Genomic DNA, 18,034 nt, shown 5'->3' with positions numbered 1-18,034 from the left:
TAGCCTGAAGTCAGGTCCAAAGTTGATGGAAAATAAAAAATAAGCGGACAGTGCCGGTTAGCCTAGGCATTGTCCAACTAACACCTCTCCCGAAGGCTAACTGTCACTGTCTGCTTCCATTCATTGTGCTACGCTAGGCTAACGTGCAGCCAGATAGCTGAACGCACAGAGAGGAAACTGGTATATATCTTCTTATCTCTCTCTAGAGAAGACGGTAAGCTAAATTCCCAAAATGTTGGCGTTCATTTAACCTACTGAACACGTTTTTTCTACAGAAACTATACGAGAGCATACGCAATGAGCCATTCAAGATCCCACAGGATGATGGCAATGACCTCACGCACACCTTTTTCAACCCGGAACGAGAGGGCTGGCTCCTCAAACTAGGTAAGACACATTCAATTCAAACCTTTATTTATTCTCAAAAAGGACAATTGAGGTCACCCTCATTTTCAATGTCGTCGAGACTTACAGACATTTCAATTTTGATCAAATCAAATCAAATTTATTTGTAGGGCCCGACAACACACGTTAATGTTCCCTAAATGGGGGACCCTGATGTAAACAAGACGAAAGTCTTTCTCTGGTCTGCATTCCCTTAACAATTGTGTGTATTGAGCCGTACTGTATTGTACCCATTCTGCAATCTGTTAAATAAAGTTTTCATTCATTCATTCATTCACCCATGGGCCGGACACGTCTTATTTAAACAAGTCAAGAAGAAACATCACAATAAATCAAGAACAAAACGAAAACACCAGGAAATACAAAATAAAATGTAAAATAGATTAATTAAATGAATGCAAGACTCCCAGACCCCACGCGAAGGTAAGGAAAAACTCACTAAAGACCTAGCAATAGGAAAAAAGCACCACAGGCAATGTGGAGGGGAGAAACCTTAGAAGGGCCGTCCAAGGGGGGATAGTAGTGTTGCTATAAAACAGGCGAAACAGTTGGTAAGCATGTACATATACGTGTAATGAAACACAAATAAGTACAGGCAATAGCAACTGGGGTACATAAAAACATTTTGATAGATTGAAAATAGAGCTGATGACGGATCCATTTGAGGTATGGGGGCGGCGTAGAGAGGATGTCGCACTAGAACACCGGCATTGACTCTAATCAATAATAATTATTATTTTTATTTATATAGCGCTTCTCAAGAACCTCAAGAATAGAGGACTTTGAAGGTGAGGAGTAGTGTTTTGAAGTTGATGCGTTCCTTGATCGGGAGCCAGTGGAGAGACTGGAGGACAGGAGTGATGATGTGTTCACGGGACCGGGTGTTTGTGAGGAGGCGGGCGTCTGAGTTTTGGACCATCTGCAGTTTATGGAGGGAGTGGGAGGTGATGCCAGTGAGGAGGGAGTTGCAATAGTCAAGGCGGGAGGAGATGAAGGCGTGTATGAGGGATTCAGCAGCAGGGGGGAGAGGCAGTGTCAAATTTTGGCAATGTTGCGGAGGTGAAAGTATGATGTTTTAACAATGGAGCGGACATGGGGGTCAAATGAGAGTGCATTCCATGTGGGGAAATGGGAAGTAGGGAGGGGAACAACAACGTTCATGTTGGGCCCACAATTTTTTTTAAATCAATAATAATTTGGGGGGGGGAGCAATCATTTTATTGTGCACCTTTCTAAAATCCCTGTGGATGTATTATAAAAAGAAATCTAAATAAAAAGTAATCTATAGCACCCTAGCCTAGCTCAGCACAATAAATGAAAACGGACAGTGACGGGTAGCCTAGGCATTGTCAAAATAACACCTCTCCCGAAGGCTACCCGACACTGTCCGCTTCCATTCATTGTGCTAAGCTAGGCTAACGTGCAGCCAGATAGCTTTCTACTGAACGCACAGAGTAAACTGGTAGCTATCTTCAAGTTTCTTTCAAGTTCAAGTTTCAAGTTTCTTTAATAGTTGTCATACAGAAGTACAGAATACTTTCATACAAAATGCTTCTTACTGTTACGCTACAGAGACTGTGCTAGACAAGATAGTATCAAATAACATAGTATAGCATGTAATTTAGAAGAAGAAAATGAGGTCACAGTGTTCGGTATAGACATATGTACAATGTTCTGAGTTACCATATAATATACAATACTATGCAGTGTACTAATGTACAGTACTATATAGTGCAAAGCAGAAATGGGATGAGGTACAATTTAGGTACAATTTACAGTAAGGTGTACGAGTTGTAGTGCAATCCTTCATCAATAAATATAAAGTGTGGGGAGTGGGTGCTACAGTGTGTTTGTTTAAAGTGGGTGTGTGCTATAAAGTGTGTGGAGTGGGTGCTACAGTGTGTTTGTTTAAAGTGAGTGTGTGCGTGTGGATGTGTGTGCTATGTGCGTTTGGTGGTTGTTGTTGTGTAGTGTTCATTCATTGTTCGTTTAGCAGCCTGATGGCCTGGGGATAGAAGCTTCTTCTGAGTCTTTCTGTGCTCGCCTTGAGACTCCGGTATCGCTTGCCTGACCGCAGCAGTTCAAAGAGGCAGTTGTTCGGGTGACAGTTGTTCTTGTCTCTCTGTGGAGAAGACGATAAGCTAATTTCCCAAAATGTTGGCGTGTTCCTTTAAGGTCGGCAAAAAGAAAACAAGTTGGAATGAAATGAGAATACAAAGATGGCTGACGGAAGCGTGGCTTTCTTAACTTTTTTCTCTACCTTGTTTATATCACAGGAGGCAGAGTGAAGACATGGAAGAGGAGATGGTTTATCCTCACAGACAACTGCCTCTACTACTTTGAGTTCACCACGGTGAGGCTCCTCCCATCCCCTCCCTTTCAGCTCCCTTTCTCTCCCATCTTTTGCTCTTATGTCATTTGAGTTCACCACGGTGAGGCTCCTCCCATCCCCTCCCTTTCTCTCCCATCTTTTGCTCTTATGTCATGCTCAGGTTGGGATTCCTTTCCACCCTGAACAGTAAAAATGACATTTTGCTCTTATGTCATGCTCAGGTGTGGAGAGGAATCTCAACCTGGGCATGACATACTGTAGGAGCAAAATGGCCACCGTGTGAATATGGTCAATTTCCCTCTCTGTTCTTCCTGATCTCACCAATTCCTCCTTTTCCATTTTCAGTCACTTCTCTCTTCCTCTCCCATCGTGTTTCGGGAGATCATGGCTTTGTGAGCGGACATACAAATACATCATGTTTTGTCATCTTTGACACTTTCCACTTGCGAAATAAGGAAGGTTTGAAGTATTTTAACCTCTTAAGCATCAGACAAAAATGGGGCTAGCTTCTTTTTTTCTTTTGACGATTGCATACCCAAAGTCATTTGCGATTTATTATACTTTGAGTGCTAATGGAATAGAGAGGTTCAAACAGAGGTTTGAACACACTGAAGTAAAAGTTGTGTACTCACATTTCTGTTTAGTGGTTGCCAGATGCCTATTTTTAAGTTCCAGCTGAGAGGTAGGAGCATAGGAAAACATAACGGTTCCATAGCCTGAAGTCTTATGTAGTACAGGTCCAAAGTTTATAAAAATCCCACGGAAAATGAATGTTTTACAAAGGTTTTTGTAATGTGTGTGCCAGTAAAAACCGGCATGATTATCCAAAATCCATTAATTCAAAACAATAGACTTCTTCGTCTTATTGTGTCACCTTCCCCCACTCTCAGCGCCCGTCTGGAATCGCTTTCGGAGCAGACGCTCCTTGGCTACAACAGTGGTGAATAATTTTTGCCATCAGAGGTGACTGGTCAGTTCAGGACCGCTCACAACCGGACGTGATCACTCGTCCGAAGGGCTTGTGAAATTATGCTCGCCGGATGTTTCATCTTGTAACTCGAGATTGGAATCACAATAGGTTGAGTGTGGTGACGATCGAAAGGTGGCAAATTCAACTTTCCAACAATATATTGGTTGATCGGCGAAAATGCAGCCCAGAGCTGACAGACGAGAGCAAAGTGCCGCGACGTGCGCGCGAGTGCGTGATGGCCCGCCGTCGATGCTTAAGAGGTTAAATGTGATAAAAAAGGAAGGTACTGAAGACACGGATCACCTTTAGAGAAATATTTGATAGTGTGCAAAAAAAAATCACTAACGTTTCAACATGTTCTCTGAAACATTACTGATGTTTTGCACCCTATTCAATATTTTTCTAAAGATGATCCGTGTCTCCAGTACCTTTTTTTTATGGCTATAGACCTGTTCGCTGTCCACGTCAGACTCAGTGTGTGCGCACATCAAGGGGGCAAAATGAATGTAATCCTGGTCAGAACAACTGGGCAGACTACAATATATTTGCATTTGTTAGCCATGCTAGCGATCTAAACAATCAATCCATGCCAAAGCTAGATATATAAAAGGTGAAGGACTCACACTCACAGCCATGCTGATTTGGCTAAATGACATCCAGCCGTTTTCGTCAGGAGAGTGTCGCGGTTTCTCCATAGAGCCCTGTTGTACTTTTTTAGCGCAGCAGCTCATGCAGGAAAAATCTTCAACAGAATCCTCCTCGAACGAATAAAGAAAGCGGTAGATCCGCAGCTAAGAAACCAGCAGGCAGGCTTCCGGCCCAATAGATCATGTGTGGACCAGATTGCAACCCTCGAATCATAGTCGAGCAATCATTGGAATGGAACTCTCCACTATACATCAACTTTGTAGACTACGAGAAGGCATTTGACAGCCTCCACAGAAACACCCTCTGGAAACTGCTTCAACACTACGGCATACCAGAAAAGCTTCTCAACATCATGAGGAACTCCTATGAAGGATTGACCTGCAGAGTCATACACAGCGGACAGCTCACACAAAGCTTCCAAGTGAAGACCGGAGTAAGGCAAGGCGGTATACTGTCCCCTTTCCTCTTCCTCCTGGCCATCGACTGGATATTGAAGACTTCAACAGCACAGAGGAGAAACAGGATCCAGTGGACACTCACAACACAACTGGATGACCTAGACTTCGCAGACGACCTTGCCCTACTATCCCACAGTCGACAACAGATGCAGGAGAAGACTAACATACTGGCAGACACCTCAACACAACTAGGCCTCAACATCCACCAAGGAAAGACCAAAATACTCAAGATCAACACAAACAACAAAGACCCAGTAAACCTGGAGGGAACAGCACTTGAGGAAATAGAATCCTTCACCTACCTAGGTAGCATCATAGATAAGAAGGGTGGCACGGAGGCAGATGTCAGAGCAAGAATCAGCAAGGCAAGGGCCTCATACATCCAACTAAAGAACATCTGGAGCTCCAAGGTAATCAGTCAGCAGACAAAGATCAGACTCTTCAAATCCAACATCAAGCCAGTACTCAACAAATCAAGAGAAGAAAGTGGGGATGGATCGGCCACACACTACGCAAACCAAACACCAGCACCACCAGACAGGCCCTTAGATGAAACCCCCAAGGCAAAAGGAAGAGAGGCCGGCCCAAGAACACCTGGCACAGGGACTTGGAGACAGACATCACACAGAGCGGACTGACATGGAAACAGCTGGAAAGAAAAGCACAGGACAGAGGACACTGGCGAACTGTTGTCGACGGCCTATGCGCCCCCAAAAGGAGCGATAGGTGTAAGTAAGTAATGTCACAAACAGGTGGTTTCTGACAAATAGGGAGTCCACACATGATAACAATTTAACAAAGATTATTTATTTGATCCTATCTAAACAAACAATAATTGAATAAACAACAAATAAGTATATATCAGAATGATCAGAGGATCCAAAGTTGGTTGCTGATACAACCTGTCCTGGGAGATGGGAAAAGCAGACAGAGGGGATTAGACAGGGGAACATATATAATGGTGCTGCAGGCAGCTCTCTGCACTGCACAGGTGCTTCAAATTGGGGCTAACGACCTACCCACTCTACCATGCTCTCTGAGTCAGAAGACTCCCCATTGCAGGTAAAGTGGGGGTCATCACACCCTCCCCCTAAAGAAAAGGGTTCTACCCTATTAACAAATTACATATTTACAAACAAGCTAACCCAAATGTAACAATAATATTTTCCCCCCTAAATTAAAATCAAAATTGTTTATACCCTTCCCAGATATCCCTGGTATATACAAATAAACAACATCAATATAACAAACAAAGCAACACAATTTCAGACACAAATCATCTCCAACACCCCTGCTGACCGGTCACCCTTTCCCCTCACCCTCCTGCCTCCCGCTCTCAGCAACCGTGGATCCTAGGAAGCAGTTTAAGAGAGCAAGAGACAGAAGAGATTGGGGAACAAACGGGACGAGAAGAACAAAGGATGTCAAAGGATGATCTGTATTTCAAAACGATGGAGTCAACCCTATAATTTAAATCTACTATTTAGACTTAAATGGACAACCACGCCCAGACGCATGTCATCAGGTGCTGGAAAGTTGCGGGCACAACCACATCATTAATCTCAGCACAATGACCATAAAGAGATTTTATCTTCTTTTTTTCTTCTCCGGTTTTATTTGAATTTTTCTTCCTTTCTTTCTGACTTGCTCTATTCTCTTCCGTTTTCTTTTCCTCTTTCTTAACAATCTCATTCCTAACCGTATCACTCTGAACAGTCTCATCGTGAACAGCATTGGGACCACCAACTTTTAGACCAACCACCAGGTCATTAGGGCTAAACCCTGTGCTCTCCTGGGCTACCTCTCCGGAAGCCAGTAGGAGCAATGGCAGTCCCTCCTCAGGAACGGCTACTGGAGAAGTGGAACAGAGAGAAGCTTTATTGTATTCCCTATTATTCCCCCCCTCCCTTTAGATGGGAAAAAGTTGGTGGTTTTCAGGAGGTTCACATGTTCACATGTTATTGCTTTTTTGCCTTTGGCAATAACATTTGTCTCATTTATTTTCTCAAATGGCACGGCTTTATCTAACAGCTCTTTTAAAGCCGGATCAATTTCCCCCTCTGTAGCCAAATCAGGCTGTGACATGGACTGACATTTCGCAGGCAGAACCAAACTAATATGAACAGTCTCAACATCCGCGCCCTGGGTTGCACCCTGCGCATCACACGCTGCTGTCATTGCCTGTGTCATGGCTGGATGCTCAACGACAACATCTGATGTCGTCTAACATAGGACTAGGAGAGTCATGGGTGACTACATTTGGGAGAGGCCCCTTGGCCCACACCCGCACCCCGGCAAGATCGTTACCCAGGATGATGTCCACACCATCAACAGGGAACTCAGCACGCACCCCTATCTGCACATCACCATTTCCCAAACCTGGAACGAGAGAAATGTTATGTACAGGAACAGGGAACACAGAAATTCCCCTTCCTCGGATCAAAATCACATTCCCAGTGTTAGACTCAGGTGAAAAAGGCAACACGGACTCACGCACAAACTAATCGATTGAGCCAGTGTCCCGTAGTATCTTGACCGGCACCTTGTTGTCACTGCCCTGTAACGACACAAAACCATCAGAAAGAAATGCACTATACTTTTCCAGGCATTTCTGTTCTATGATTTCAGCAGATGGTACCGATGGCGATATCACTTGTGTGAGGGAATTGGTCAGAAGAGCAGGTTTGACCTCTGCTCGAAATCTACCTTTTGATCAAGAATTGGGCACTCATCCTTCCAATGTCCAGAACCTCTACAGTAGTTGCATGTTTTGAAGGATGTAGATGGCTGTCTATCCCGTGTGCCATAATCAATCCTAACAGTATTTTTCTCTGATCCAAACCTTGGACGAGGAGAAAAAAAATTCTGAGCCTTCTCTGTACCTGAACCATTGAAGTTGATCTTGTGAATTAACACATACTCATCTGCAAATGCTGCTGCTTCACCCGGCGTCTCTGCTCTCTGCTGTGTAATGTAAGTGGCAACATTGTTAGGAACAGAATTTTTCAACTGTTCTAATATCATCAGATCACAGAGCTTTTCAAAGGTATCGACACACACCAACGGGTAAATTGGGTAGTCAAATCACGTGAAAACTCCAGATGAGACGGTTTGTCTCTTTTTTCCCACGTTCGGAACCGCTGTCTGTAAGCCTCAGGTACAAGCTCATACACTTTAAGCACTGCCGATTTTACATAGTGCATACACTATACAGTCCGCAGGACTCAAAGCTGAATATGCCTCCTGGGCTCTACCAGTGAGAACACACTGCAACATCAAAGAACAATCTTCACCACTCCAGTTCCTTGCATCTGCCAAACGCTCAAATAATGAAAAAAAAAATCAGGGTCCTTCTCATTAAATTTGGGAAGCAAACGCAGGTCACGTAAAATGTCAAATGAGGTGGCCGCCCCCCCCAGACGGATCACCAGTACCATCAGTAACCTCTGAACTGAGCCACTTTCCCTCCCCGACCAGATCTAGCTTCCTATTCTGCAGCTCTACTTTGGCAAGCTCAGTCTTTTGCTTAATTTCCTCTAAAGCCAACTCTTGTCTGTGCTTTACTTCTTCTAAAGCCAACTCTTGTCTCTGCTTTCCTTCTTCCTGTTTCTGCTTTAGTTCTTCCAAAGCCAACGCCTGTTATAGATCGTATAGCTTTACGCTCTGCTCTTTATGGAACTATCCCTTTATCCACTCTAATAATGAATTTTCTCCACATGCACACACCTATCCGCCTGGCCACACCCACATCCGCTCCTCTATATAAGCGGGGTCGTGGCCACACCATCAGCTCCTTCCCTATTTTCACCACCGAAAAGTGTCTGTAACACACCACTTTAAGTTTAGTGCCAAAATAGTTGTTGAAGAGGAGCTACGTTGACATTGTATCTTTGTTTTTTCTCTCTCACAAATTTTCGAAAAAGCAAAGAGATAATGTCTTCACCGTCGAAGGGTCTAGACGATTACAACGGTCGTGGCAAACAGGTGCGCCTGGGCAGCGCCCGGACAGGACAGGCCGACAGTTCCTCTGGTGGCCGGGGATTTTGCTTCGCAGACTCTTCGCCTCGGCTCGCTCCCGTCGTAAGACGGCGAGCAACGGTGGTGAGCGGCCTGGTTGTAGTGTTGTGCTGGAGCCGAGCGAGAGTTCTCTCGCCTCTTCTCCATATCCGATGGAAACTGAGGATTACATGGAGGGGGCGGTGGCTCTCTTGTTCGAAGGCCCCGCGGAGACGTGTCACTCTCCACCTCGGGGAGTGGCAGCGAGTGCTACGTCTCCCTGGGGTTCCTTGTACTCTTGGACTGGGTTAAAACCTCCACCCCAGAGACGAGATGCCCAGCTATCTGCCGCGTCGGACGACGGCGCCCGGTGCAGCCTCCCGTACGCCAGGGACGCAAGTGACGTGGAAGAAGGTATGCAAGGGGAGTTGCTTGCCTTGTTCCCAGAGCTCATGGCGGCCGCTGCAGCCGCTAATGGCGTGGCGTTGCCGCAGCCACTGCCGGCACCTGTTCCTGATAGGTCATCTGTCATGTACAGAGGTCTATTGACCATACAAGATAGTAATCTGGGCAGGTGTTACATGAGCAAAAAACAACCCCCTCAGTAGAAAAATGCTTCTCAAACAGTCCCGGGTAGGCAGATAGTAAACAAAGACGTTTTCAAATGGTAAATTAAGTTTATTACAGTGGGGCTTCCAACCCACGGCCTTTTCCCAAAGGGAAAAGGGATGTTGTCAGTGGGGATTTCAACCCAGATCACACAAAGGGAAAAAGGTAAGGGGAGGACAAACACGGTACACATACAGACAAACAGCAACAGTAGGAATCAAATGATAAGGCCAATCATATAGATGTGCTCCCCCATGAATGTGTCAATTTACACAGAGGCCAATCTATATATATATATATCTATATGCTACCTGGTAGCAACGCTAGCAGAGACACCTACCAGGTAGCAGTGTAAACAGAAGGAACACACAGTCCCATATAATTATGGAGACAAGGCCAATATAATACAACAGGGGAAAATAGAGCATAGTTCCACCACAGTGGCAACCACAGGCAACCTCCAACACCGTGATCACCGGCAAGTGACACAATAAGGCGCCGAGACGTGTGTGTGCTGTCAGGTATTTGGCTACCCATCCCTCTCGAGATTGATTGCCATCAGCTGTCATTCATCAGGCAATCAGCACTCTTCAGTAGGGATGGGCAGCACCTGACAGGGAGAGAAGAGACAGCATTACTCTCATGTTCACACACACACACATCATATCCAAAACAACACATTAAATATACTAACCTGATGTTCAGAAGGTGTCATAAATACAGTAATAATGGTAATGACCAACCCAGGTATGTCACACCTCCCCCCATAAGAGCGAACCTGTAGGGTTAGCAAAACATTATTACTTATTACCCAACATCCGATTAGTACCAGACACCAGGGAAAACAGAAACAACAAAAACAAAATTCTCCTCCCACAATCACCCACCAATGGGCACACCATAACCACACAGGCCTAGAAAACCCAGCTTCCACCGCGTTAGAGCGAGCAATTGCTCGGGCGACAATGCTTCACGAATGAAAAAAATTAGGTGGATACGATCCAGGTGATATGTCTCTCATCACCATCTCTCCAATAGATGGTTCGGGAATTACCAGCTGCCCCTGAACGCTACATACAGCAACCTCTTCCATCTCGCCAACAGATGGCCCCTTGTCCCCGGCGAGAGCCTCGCCCCCGACAGATTCACTCAACGCCAAAACTTGAGTTCGCTCCCCGCCCTGTGCCTTGGTGACAACACAAGCAGAAAACACATTGGGGTGATTATCAAGCAATTCATCACAACACAAGTCAGTCAATGGAGCCTTTTCAACCCCCACTACAGGAATCACACTCCCCCCAGCAAACTTGTTCCCCATGACAAAATCAACACTCACACCTTTTGGTTTCTGGGCTGACTTCGTGATTTTGTCCTGTCGCTTCCTCAGCGTACGACATCCTTTTACCACATGGCCTGTCTCTTTACAATAATTGCATACCACCGGTCTCCTAGACGGCGGCGAGCGTGGCCGGATTGCTGACTCAATCAACGCATCGCACAGAACTTTCCCCCCAGCTATATCATTTCCCATGATAAAATCAATTCCGGCTACCGGAAAAGAGGAACGAACCGCCACGGGAAAACAACCTGTGACTAGTTTTGACCTCACATGTATCATATGTAACGGAGCGGGCGTGTAGCCCATCTCTATTCCGCACACAATAGCACTTGTATTACAAGACGACTCCACATTTAACGGCAATACATCCGCCAGCATAAAGGACTGCGAACCACCTGTATCACGAAGGATCCTCACCTCGCGCTGGTCACAGACCTTACCCGACAGTGACACAAAACCAGAAGATATAAAAGGATCAAAACAACTGTCTGGTTTCCCCCGCCCAGGGCGTGAGACAGTGCTAACCAACCCCACTACCTTTGGTTCCTGCGCTGGCCTGTCAGTATTTTGCCGATCGCGCACAAATGCATAACAGTCCGCCACCAAATGACCTGGCTTGCTACAATAATTACAATGTCTCTTTTCTGACGGAGGCGAGCGTGGTCGAAATGATCGCTTGTCGCCTCCTACATACACATCATTTCGCACAGAACCATGTGATGCAGAAACATTTTTGTGGATCATTGCCAACTCGTCACACAACACCGCAGCTTCCTGGAGGGTAGAAACCTTTCGCTCCTCTAACTGTATTATCATGTGTTCGGGCACAAATTTTTTAAATTGTTCCATGAGGATTAACTCGCTCAAAGCCTCGACCCCATCCACTTTACACGCTTCACACCAACGAGTGAACACCATCCGTTGTTCATGGGAAAATGCGACATGTGTTTGAGAGGGAGCTTTACTTAGTCCCCTAAACCGCTGCCTATAAGCCTCCGGCACCAGTTCATACACGCGCAAGACAGCACCCTTCACTTTCTCATATACCATGCTGTCCTCCTTTGATAAAAACTGGCATGCGTCTTGAGCCCTACCCGTGAGCCTGTATTGCACTAATAGTGCCCACTGATCCTCCGGCCAATTCGCAGCCCCCGCTACCCGCTCAAAATTTAAAAAAAAATGCCTCCACCTCAGATTCTCGAAAAACAGGAACCATAGCAATATGTTGCCCAACATTAAAACTGCCCTGGCCACCTTCAGATGAGGGCGAAGAAGAGCCAACACTCCCCAGCTCCATCCTCTTCAGTGTAATCTGGAGCTCTCTATCTCTCTCCTTCTCTTCAGCTTCTCGTACAGCTTCCCTGTCTCTCTCAGCTGCTCTGTCCTGTCTATCTCTCTCAGCTGCTCTGTCCTCTCTGTCAGCTGCTCTGTCCTCCCTATCTCGTACAGCTTGCCTGTCAGCTGCTCTCTCAGCTGCTCTGTCCTCTCTGTCAGTTGCTCTGTCCTCCCTGTCTCTGTCCTCTCTGCGCAACAGCGTTCTCTCCTCCATCTGGAGACGGGCCAAACGCAGACTAGAGCGCGCATGGCCAGAAGACGTGGAGTCTTTATCCGAATCGCCCGCGGTCTCACTTTCAGCTCCGGCCGTACTACCATCCTTCCTAATAGCACCACCATCCATGTCAAGATCACGTAAGGGAGAGTTAACCCATTCGCCAGTGTGTGCAACCTCCTGATCACTATGACTCACTACTCCCTGAGCCGGGCTAAACACCTGTTGCTCCACCAACCACGCTATAACAGCTGCCTTCATATCCGCCTTGGATTGGGAATTTTGTACAGCAATAGCATAATGCCTAGCAATAAGGCCTAATTCCGCCTTAGTGCAAACTTCCACTTGACCCTCTGTCGGATCCGCTATAAAGGCTTCCAAAACAAATGCCGACACAGCCATATTATGTTTTTATGTGTGCGTGAGAAAACTAAATAAAATATACGTCCTCACTTAATTAACCATGACCGTGCACAATAATAATAGACACATTCTGCTTTCATACATCTTAACCAAAACAATCCAACTGACCACATCTACTAAATGAAAATAATAACAAATGGTCCTAACCACTCAACTAGGAGTCACCTGTGTCACTCTAGCCTATCCCAGATAAACTACTCCACTAGATGGATGAAAGGCTACAAATATCTTCAGTCGCTTACCGATTTCATTGCGCACTCCACCGGAATCACGACTCGTGCCCCCCACCCTCTAGCCAAGCAGGTGACCCCCCCGTTACCTATGTGGCAGAAAAATAGAATGGTTAAGAGCATCACAACAATAATGGTTTACATCAATCAACTGTGCACGGACCCCTACCAATACCAATTTAGAAAACGCTATCTTATTACACCTGACATGCTTCAATCGACAAGTCACCCCGTTATTTTACCAACAAGGAACCATACAATTGCGCAAACTTAACGAGCCCCCATGTCATGTACAGAGGTCTATTGACCATACAAGATAGTAATCTGGGCAGGTGTTACATGAGCAAAAAACAACCCCCTCAGTAGAAAAATGCTTCTCAAACAGTCCCGGGTAGGCAGATAGTAAACAAAGATGTTTTCAAATGGTAAATTAAGTTTATTACAGTGGGGCTTCCAACCCACGGCCTTTTCCCAAAGGGAAAAGGGATGTTGTCAGTGGGGATTTCAACCCAGATCACACAAAGGGAAAAAGGTAAGGGGAGGACAAACACGGTACACATACAGACAAACAGCAACAGTAGGAATCAAATGATAAGGCCAATCATATAGATGTGCTCCCCCATGAATGTGTCAATTTACACAGAGTCCAATCTATATATATATATATCTATATGCTACCTGGTAGCAACGCTAGCAGAGACACCTACCAGGTAGCAGTGTAAACAGAAGGAACACACAGTCCCATATAATTATGGAGACAAGGCCAATATAATACAACAGGGGAAAATAGAGCATAGTTCCACCACAGTGGCAACCACAGGCAACCTCCAACACCGTGATCACCGGCAAGTGACACAATAAGGCGCCGAGACGTGTGTGCTGTCAGGTATTTGGCTACCCATCCCTCTCGAGATTGATTGCCATCAGCTGTCATTCATCAGGCAATCAGCACTCTTCAGTAGGGATGGGCAGCACCTGACAGGGAGAGAAGAGACAGCATTACTCTCATGTTCACACACACACACATCATATCCAAAACAACACATTAAATATACTAACCTGATGTTCAGAAGGTGTCATAAATACAGTAATAATGGTAATGACCAACCCAGGTACGTCACATCATCTCTGGCAACGTCGTCCTGTGAGAGAGACGGGCGTTGTCTGCCCATTCTTCCCAGCAATGGAGGCTTACGTGGCTCAGGGACAGGTAATATCCTGCATCGTTGGCCTTACCCCCGCCTACGTGCCAGTCACGCGGGTGGTGGGTTTGGTCCAGGGGCTAAAGGACGGGGTGCCTCGGCTTGATAGCCCGATAGCCACCATACTTTCCCCCGAGATGGTGTGGGAGCCGTTAAGAAAGCCAGTTCCCCAGGGGAAATCGGCTAGGCAGTTGGTGTCGTGGAGTGACCAGGTGTACATCGCCTTGACACAGAGCCTGGCTGCGACCTCCAACATCGCTGTGGGATATTCTGAAGAAGAATGTTTCTCAGTCAACCGAGGTTTGGATAATAACAAAGGTTTATTAACCAAACAGATAGAATACATAGAGAGAATGGCTGAGGGCTTCCCCCCAGGTGATCAGCTGAATTTACCCAGGTAAGAAGACCTGGATAGATCTCGGGAGGAGACCTATATAGTTAACAAGGGGGGGATGTGGTCCCATTTGATAGGTCAGATGGGGGGGGGGGTACAGGTAATGGGGACGCAGGGGAGGGGAGTGTCTTATTCCACAGAGAGGGGGGGGGGCACAGGTAAAGGGGACATTTACATGAGGACATATTATACCACAATACTCACTTTTCTTTCTTATAATGTGGGTGAGATTAATGTATAATATACCAGGATTGTTTGGAACAGGTAAAAGTGGGGACCGATGTAATCCATCGGTTATCAGATAATGAATAAAATAGAAAATAATTAAAATAATGAAAATGTTGGCCAATGTGTTCTGTTGGTTGGCCTAATAGTTTAAACTAGTATTATTTATATACATGATTCATGACATGATCGACTGGCATAATGAAAATGTTGGCCAATGTGTTCTGTTGGTTGGCCTAATAGTTTAAACTAGTATTATTTATATACATGATTCATGACATGATCGACTGGACTGCGGTCTGTGTTATTTTGATATCAGAGATGTGGGAATAGATATCACCCTTTTCTTTTATTAATCGCTCAAAATACCTATATCAATGAGTGGTCCTCAACTCTGATATCAAACAACAATTAACATAATCATTAGAAGCTATAGCTGTGCAAATATCTTGGCATACCTTCAGTCGTTCATGTCGTGACTCATGCATACAGCCATCGTAATAAACCAATTAAATACATGCACTGTCTCTGTGTGGTCAGAGTGCACAGGGTGAAAACACAAAATCGTGTGCATAATTATTAGGAATAGGATTTACACATAAGGCTAATGTGTACAAAAACATTTAAACAACCGTTAACCTAGTGGTTAATAAAACTAACATGATTGATTATGGGAAACTGTTCAAAAATGGATTAACTTAGTGGCTAACGTGTACAAAAACATTTTAAACCGTTAATCTAGTGGTTTGTATAAAAAACTGATATAAAAGGTGATTATGATAATCGTTATGCATTGTTCTAGTATTTTGCTGTGGTGTATACTATCAATGGTCAAAACAAACTTGGTGTCTTGGAATAACCCAACTGGTTCTGTCTTGTTAACAATATAATTTTCAATGTGACTCTGTGATCATTCCTTATTGTTATTATAAATTGGTTATTGCAATCTTATTGGTTGTATTTCATCATATTCTTAGTTCATAATTTTCTTGATACATATGAACTTTGTGAAACAGCTCTTGTTTGTGAATCTGACAGTTGCTGCGTCGCTGTTGACCATCTGTTCTCTGCCAGGGATGTGTCCTTCTGTGGTGACCTGCTGTGTGTTGAACGTATCGTACATTCAGTTGATGTTTCTGTGAGCCTGTCGTGTGGCAGTAAGACAGTAAAAAGTAAATAAATACATAACAATTTGGACAATGTGTGTTCAGAAGTCTCTTGGTCCACAGGTCTCATTTGCTATGTGTCTCTTCTTGACGATGCAGTCGGGAATATTCACTGGTCGCCGTCCATTCCCTGTCAAGGGTCACTTGTAGCAGTCAACTATAGTGGTCTTGCAGACTCTTTTCCTGGAGCCTGCGCTGCTCTCCATCACCCCCACATGTCTGCCACTGTGCTCACGCTTGACCTTTATCAGGCCTTGAGACATGGCGGTAGGGTGGTCTTGAACGTGCTGTGTGGTGGTTGGTCCCCCGCTCCCCGTCATCGTGGTACCAGAGGGGCGAGGGTTTGCTGGTGTAGTGGCCTGTCTGTAGGACGCTCTCTCTCACACGGATGACAATCTTGTCATGGGAATCCACCTTGATGGTCGGGGCTTTGGTTCCCATCTGCAGGTGATGGGTTTGGTCTGCCGTGGTCTGCAGTGCCGGGGTGGAGGCCGTCAAAGGTTGATCTCCTCTTCGTCAGTGTCTCCTTGGTCAGTCTCTTTCGTGGTCCCCTGCTCCACTTTCTTGGGGATGTCTGTGGGCTGGGTTGGATGGCGGCTCTCCCACGGTTGCTGTCGTCGTCCTGGTTGTGTCCGCAGCTCCTTGGCGGCGTCCCTGGTGGTAGTATGCTGTCGTGGGTCGCTCAGGTCGCTGGGTTGTGTTCCTCGTCCTGTCCTCTCACCAATTCGTGATCTGAGGATGATAAAAACTGCCTTAGAAAACTCCTCACATAAATGATTCAACGCCTTTCTGCTACAGAGGAAAATCATTTAGGGTTAATTCAATTTATTGTAAATAAAATCACTTAATTGAAAATAGGAAATGCAAGCCAATTGCATTAGCAGTGATTCCTTGTGTCAAGAAGGTCACATTCACTACAATCTTATCAGATATTGTATCTAACTAGATCTTACAGCATTAGGCTTTAAATGAAATTGTAAATGAATGGCCAAAGTCTTGAATCAGATAAAATAGCTATTTTTCTTCATAGTCTGTGATGTCAATTTTAATTTGATCTTACCTCAGGATGCGTTGGCTGTACCTCAGGATACTTACCTCGCCACGCCTTCTCTGGCGTTCTTCACGTCTCAGTATGGCTCGTCATAATTTAGCATGGGGAAAAAAACATAAAATCTAGGTAGCCAGTTAATTTTGCATGAAAAACAATCATTCGTTTTGTCATCTAACCCTAACTAACCTTACTGTCATTCATTTGTCCTAATAAACTAACCTACACTGTAGCACTCAACACTTTGATGACCATTGTTACTCAGCTGATAGAGGTGTGCCCTGCCTGATGTCCTGTCGTACAGAACTTGTGAGTCGCTTTGGATAAAAGTGTCAGCTAAATGATCAATGTTGTTGATATCTTGTATATTTAGATAATTGTGCTTCAATTTTGGTGGTTGATAATTTGCAGTCATGGAAAGTACTTGAAATTGCAAGGAGTTAGTGGTTAAGCAGAGAATAGAAGGAGGGGATAGTATTGTTAAATTGTTTTCATCATTGATCTTTCATATCAGGCACTTCTACTTTGTTTGGTGTTATTCAGACATCATATCTCTAATTTGTGTGCCTTCTTGAAAAGAGAGAGATGAAAACAACTGGTTAGTTATTCTGTTAGTATGGGAAATATGGTAGCCTTTCATAACTGCAAATTCATCACCTGTGTCTAATTCATGTTAATTAAGTGGCTCTCTGTTGCCATCCACCGCTAGGTGAGTCCACCAAGTCTGTGGTCACGAGTGCAGGCATTTGCATTGCTTTGTCTCTCAAGTGCCCACTCTGAAGAAATTTACATGTGGGTGTTTGGATGCAGATCCGTTCCAAATGGCCAATCGATTGTCTCTCAGCTCCACACGACCTTCGGCTGAGTCTTGTGGTAACAAAGAGAAAATCTGCATCTAAAGCGATACTTCCTACTATACTAAGTGGAGATACTAAGTTGAGTCTCTATAGGTGTGGTCAGACTGGCTATTTGCATTGTCTTTCAACTCCACATCGTCCTCAGCTGGTTTGAGTGAGTGTTTTAAACCCTGCTTTGCAATT

The 18,034-nt window shown here is 45.0% G+C and overlaps 1 protein-coding gene across 1 annotated transcript in view; it reads left to right on the top strand.

Moving 5' to 3' along the window:
- cyth4b (cytohesin 4b) overlaps positions 1-18,034 on the top strand; it is a 126,752-nt gene that overhangs the window by 93,336 nt on the left and 15,382 nt on the right. Inside the window, exons 9-10 of the mRNA XM_084318116.1 lie at positions 276-387; positions 2,682-2,758. Of these exons, the coding sequence (XP_084174242.1) occupies positions 276-387; positions 2,682-2,758 (189 nt within the window). The remainder of the gene's footprint in view (positions 1-275; positions 388-2,681; positions 2,759-18,034) is intronic.

The sequence above is a fragment of the Notolepis coatsorum genome, assembly GCF_963971535.1.
Source record: "Notolepis coatsorum genome assembly, chromosome: 7".
NCBI lineage: Eukaryota > Metazoa > Chordata > Actinopteri > Aulopiformes > Paralepididae > Notolepis > Notolepis coatsorum.
This window is presented reverse-complemented; position numbering and strand designations above follow the sequence as displayed.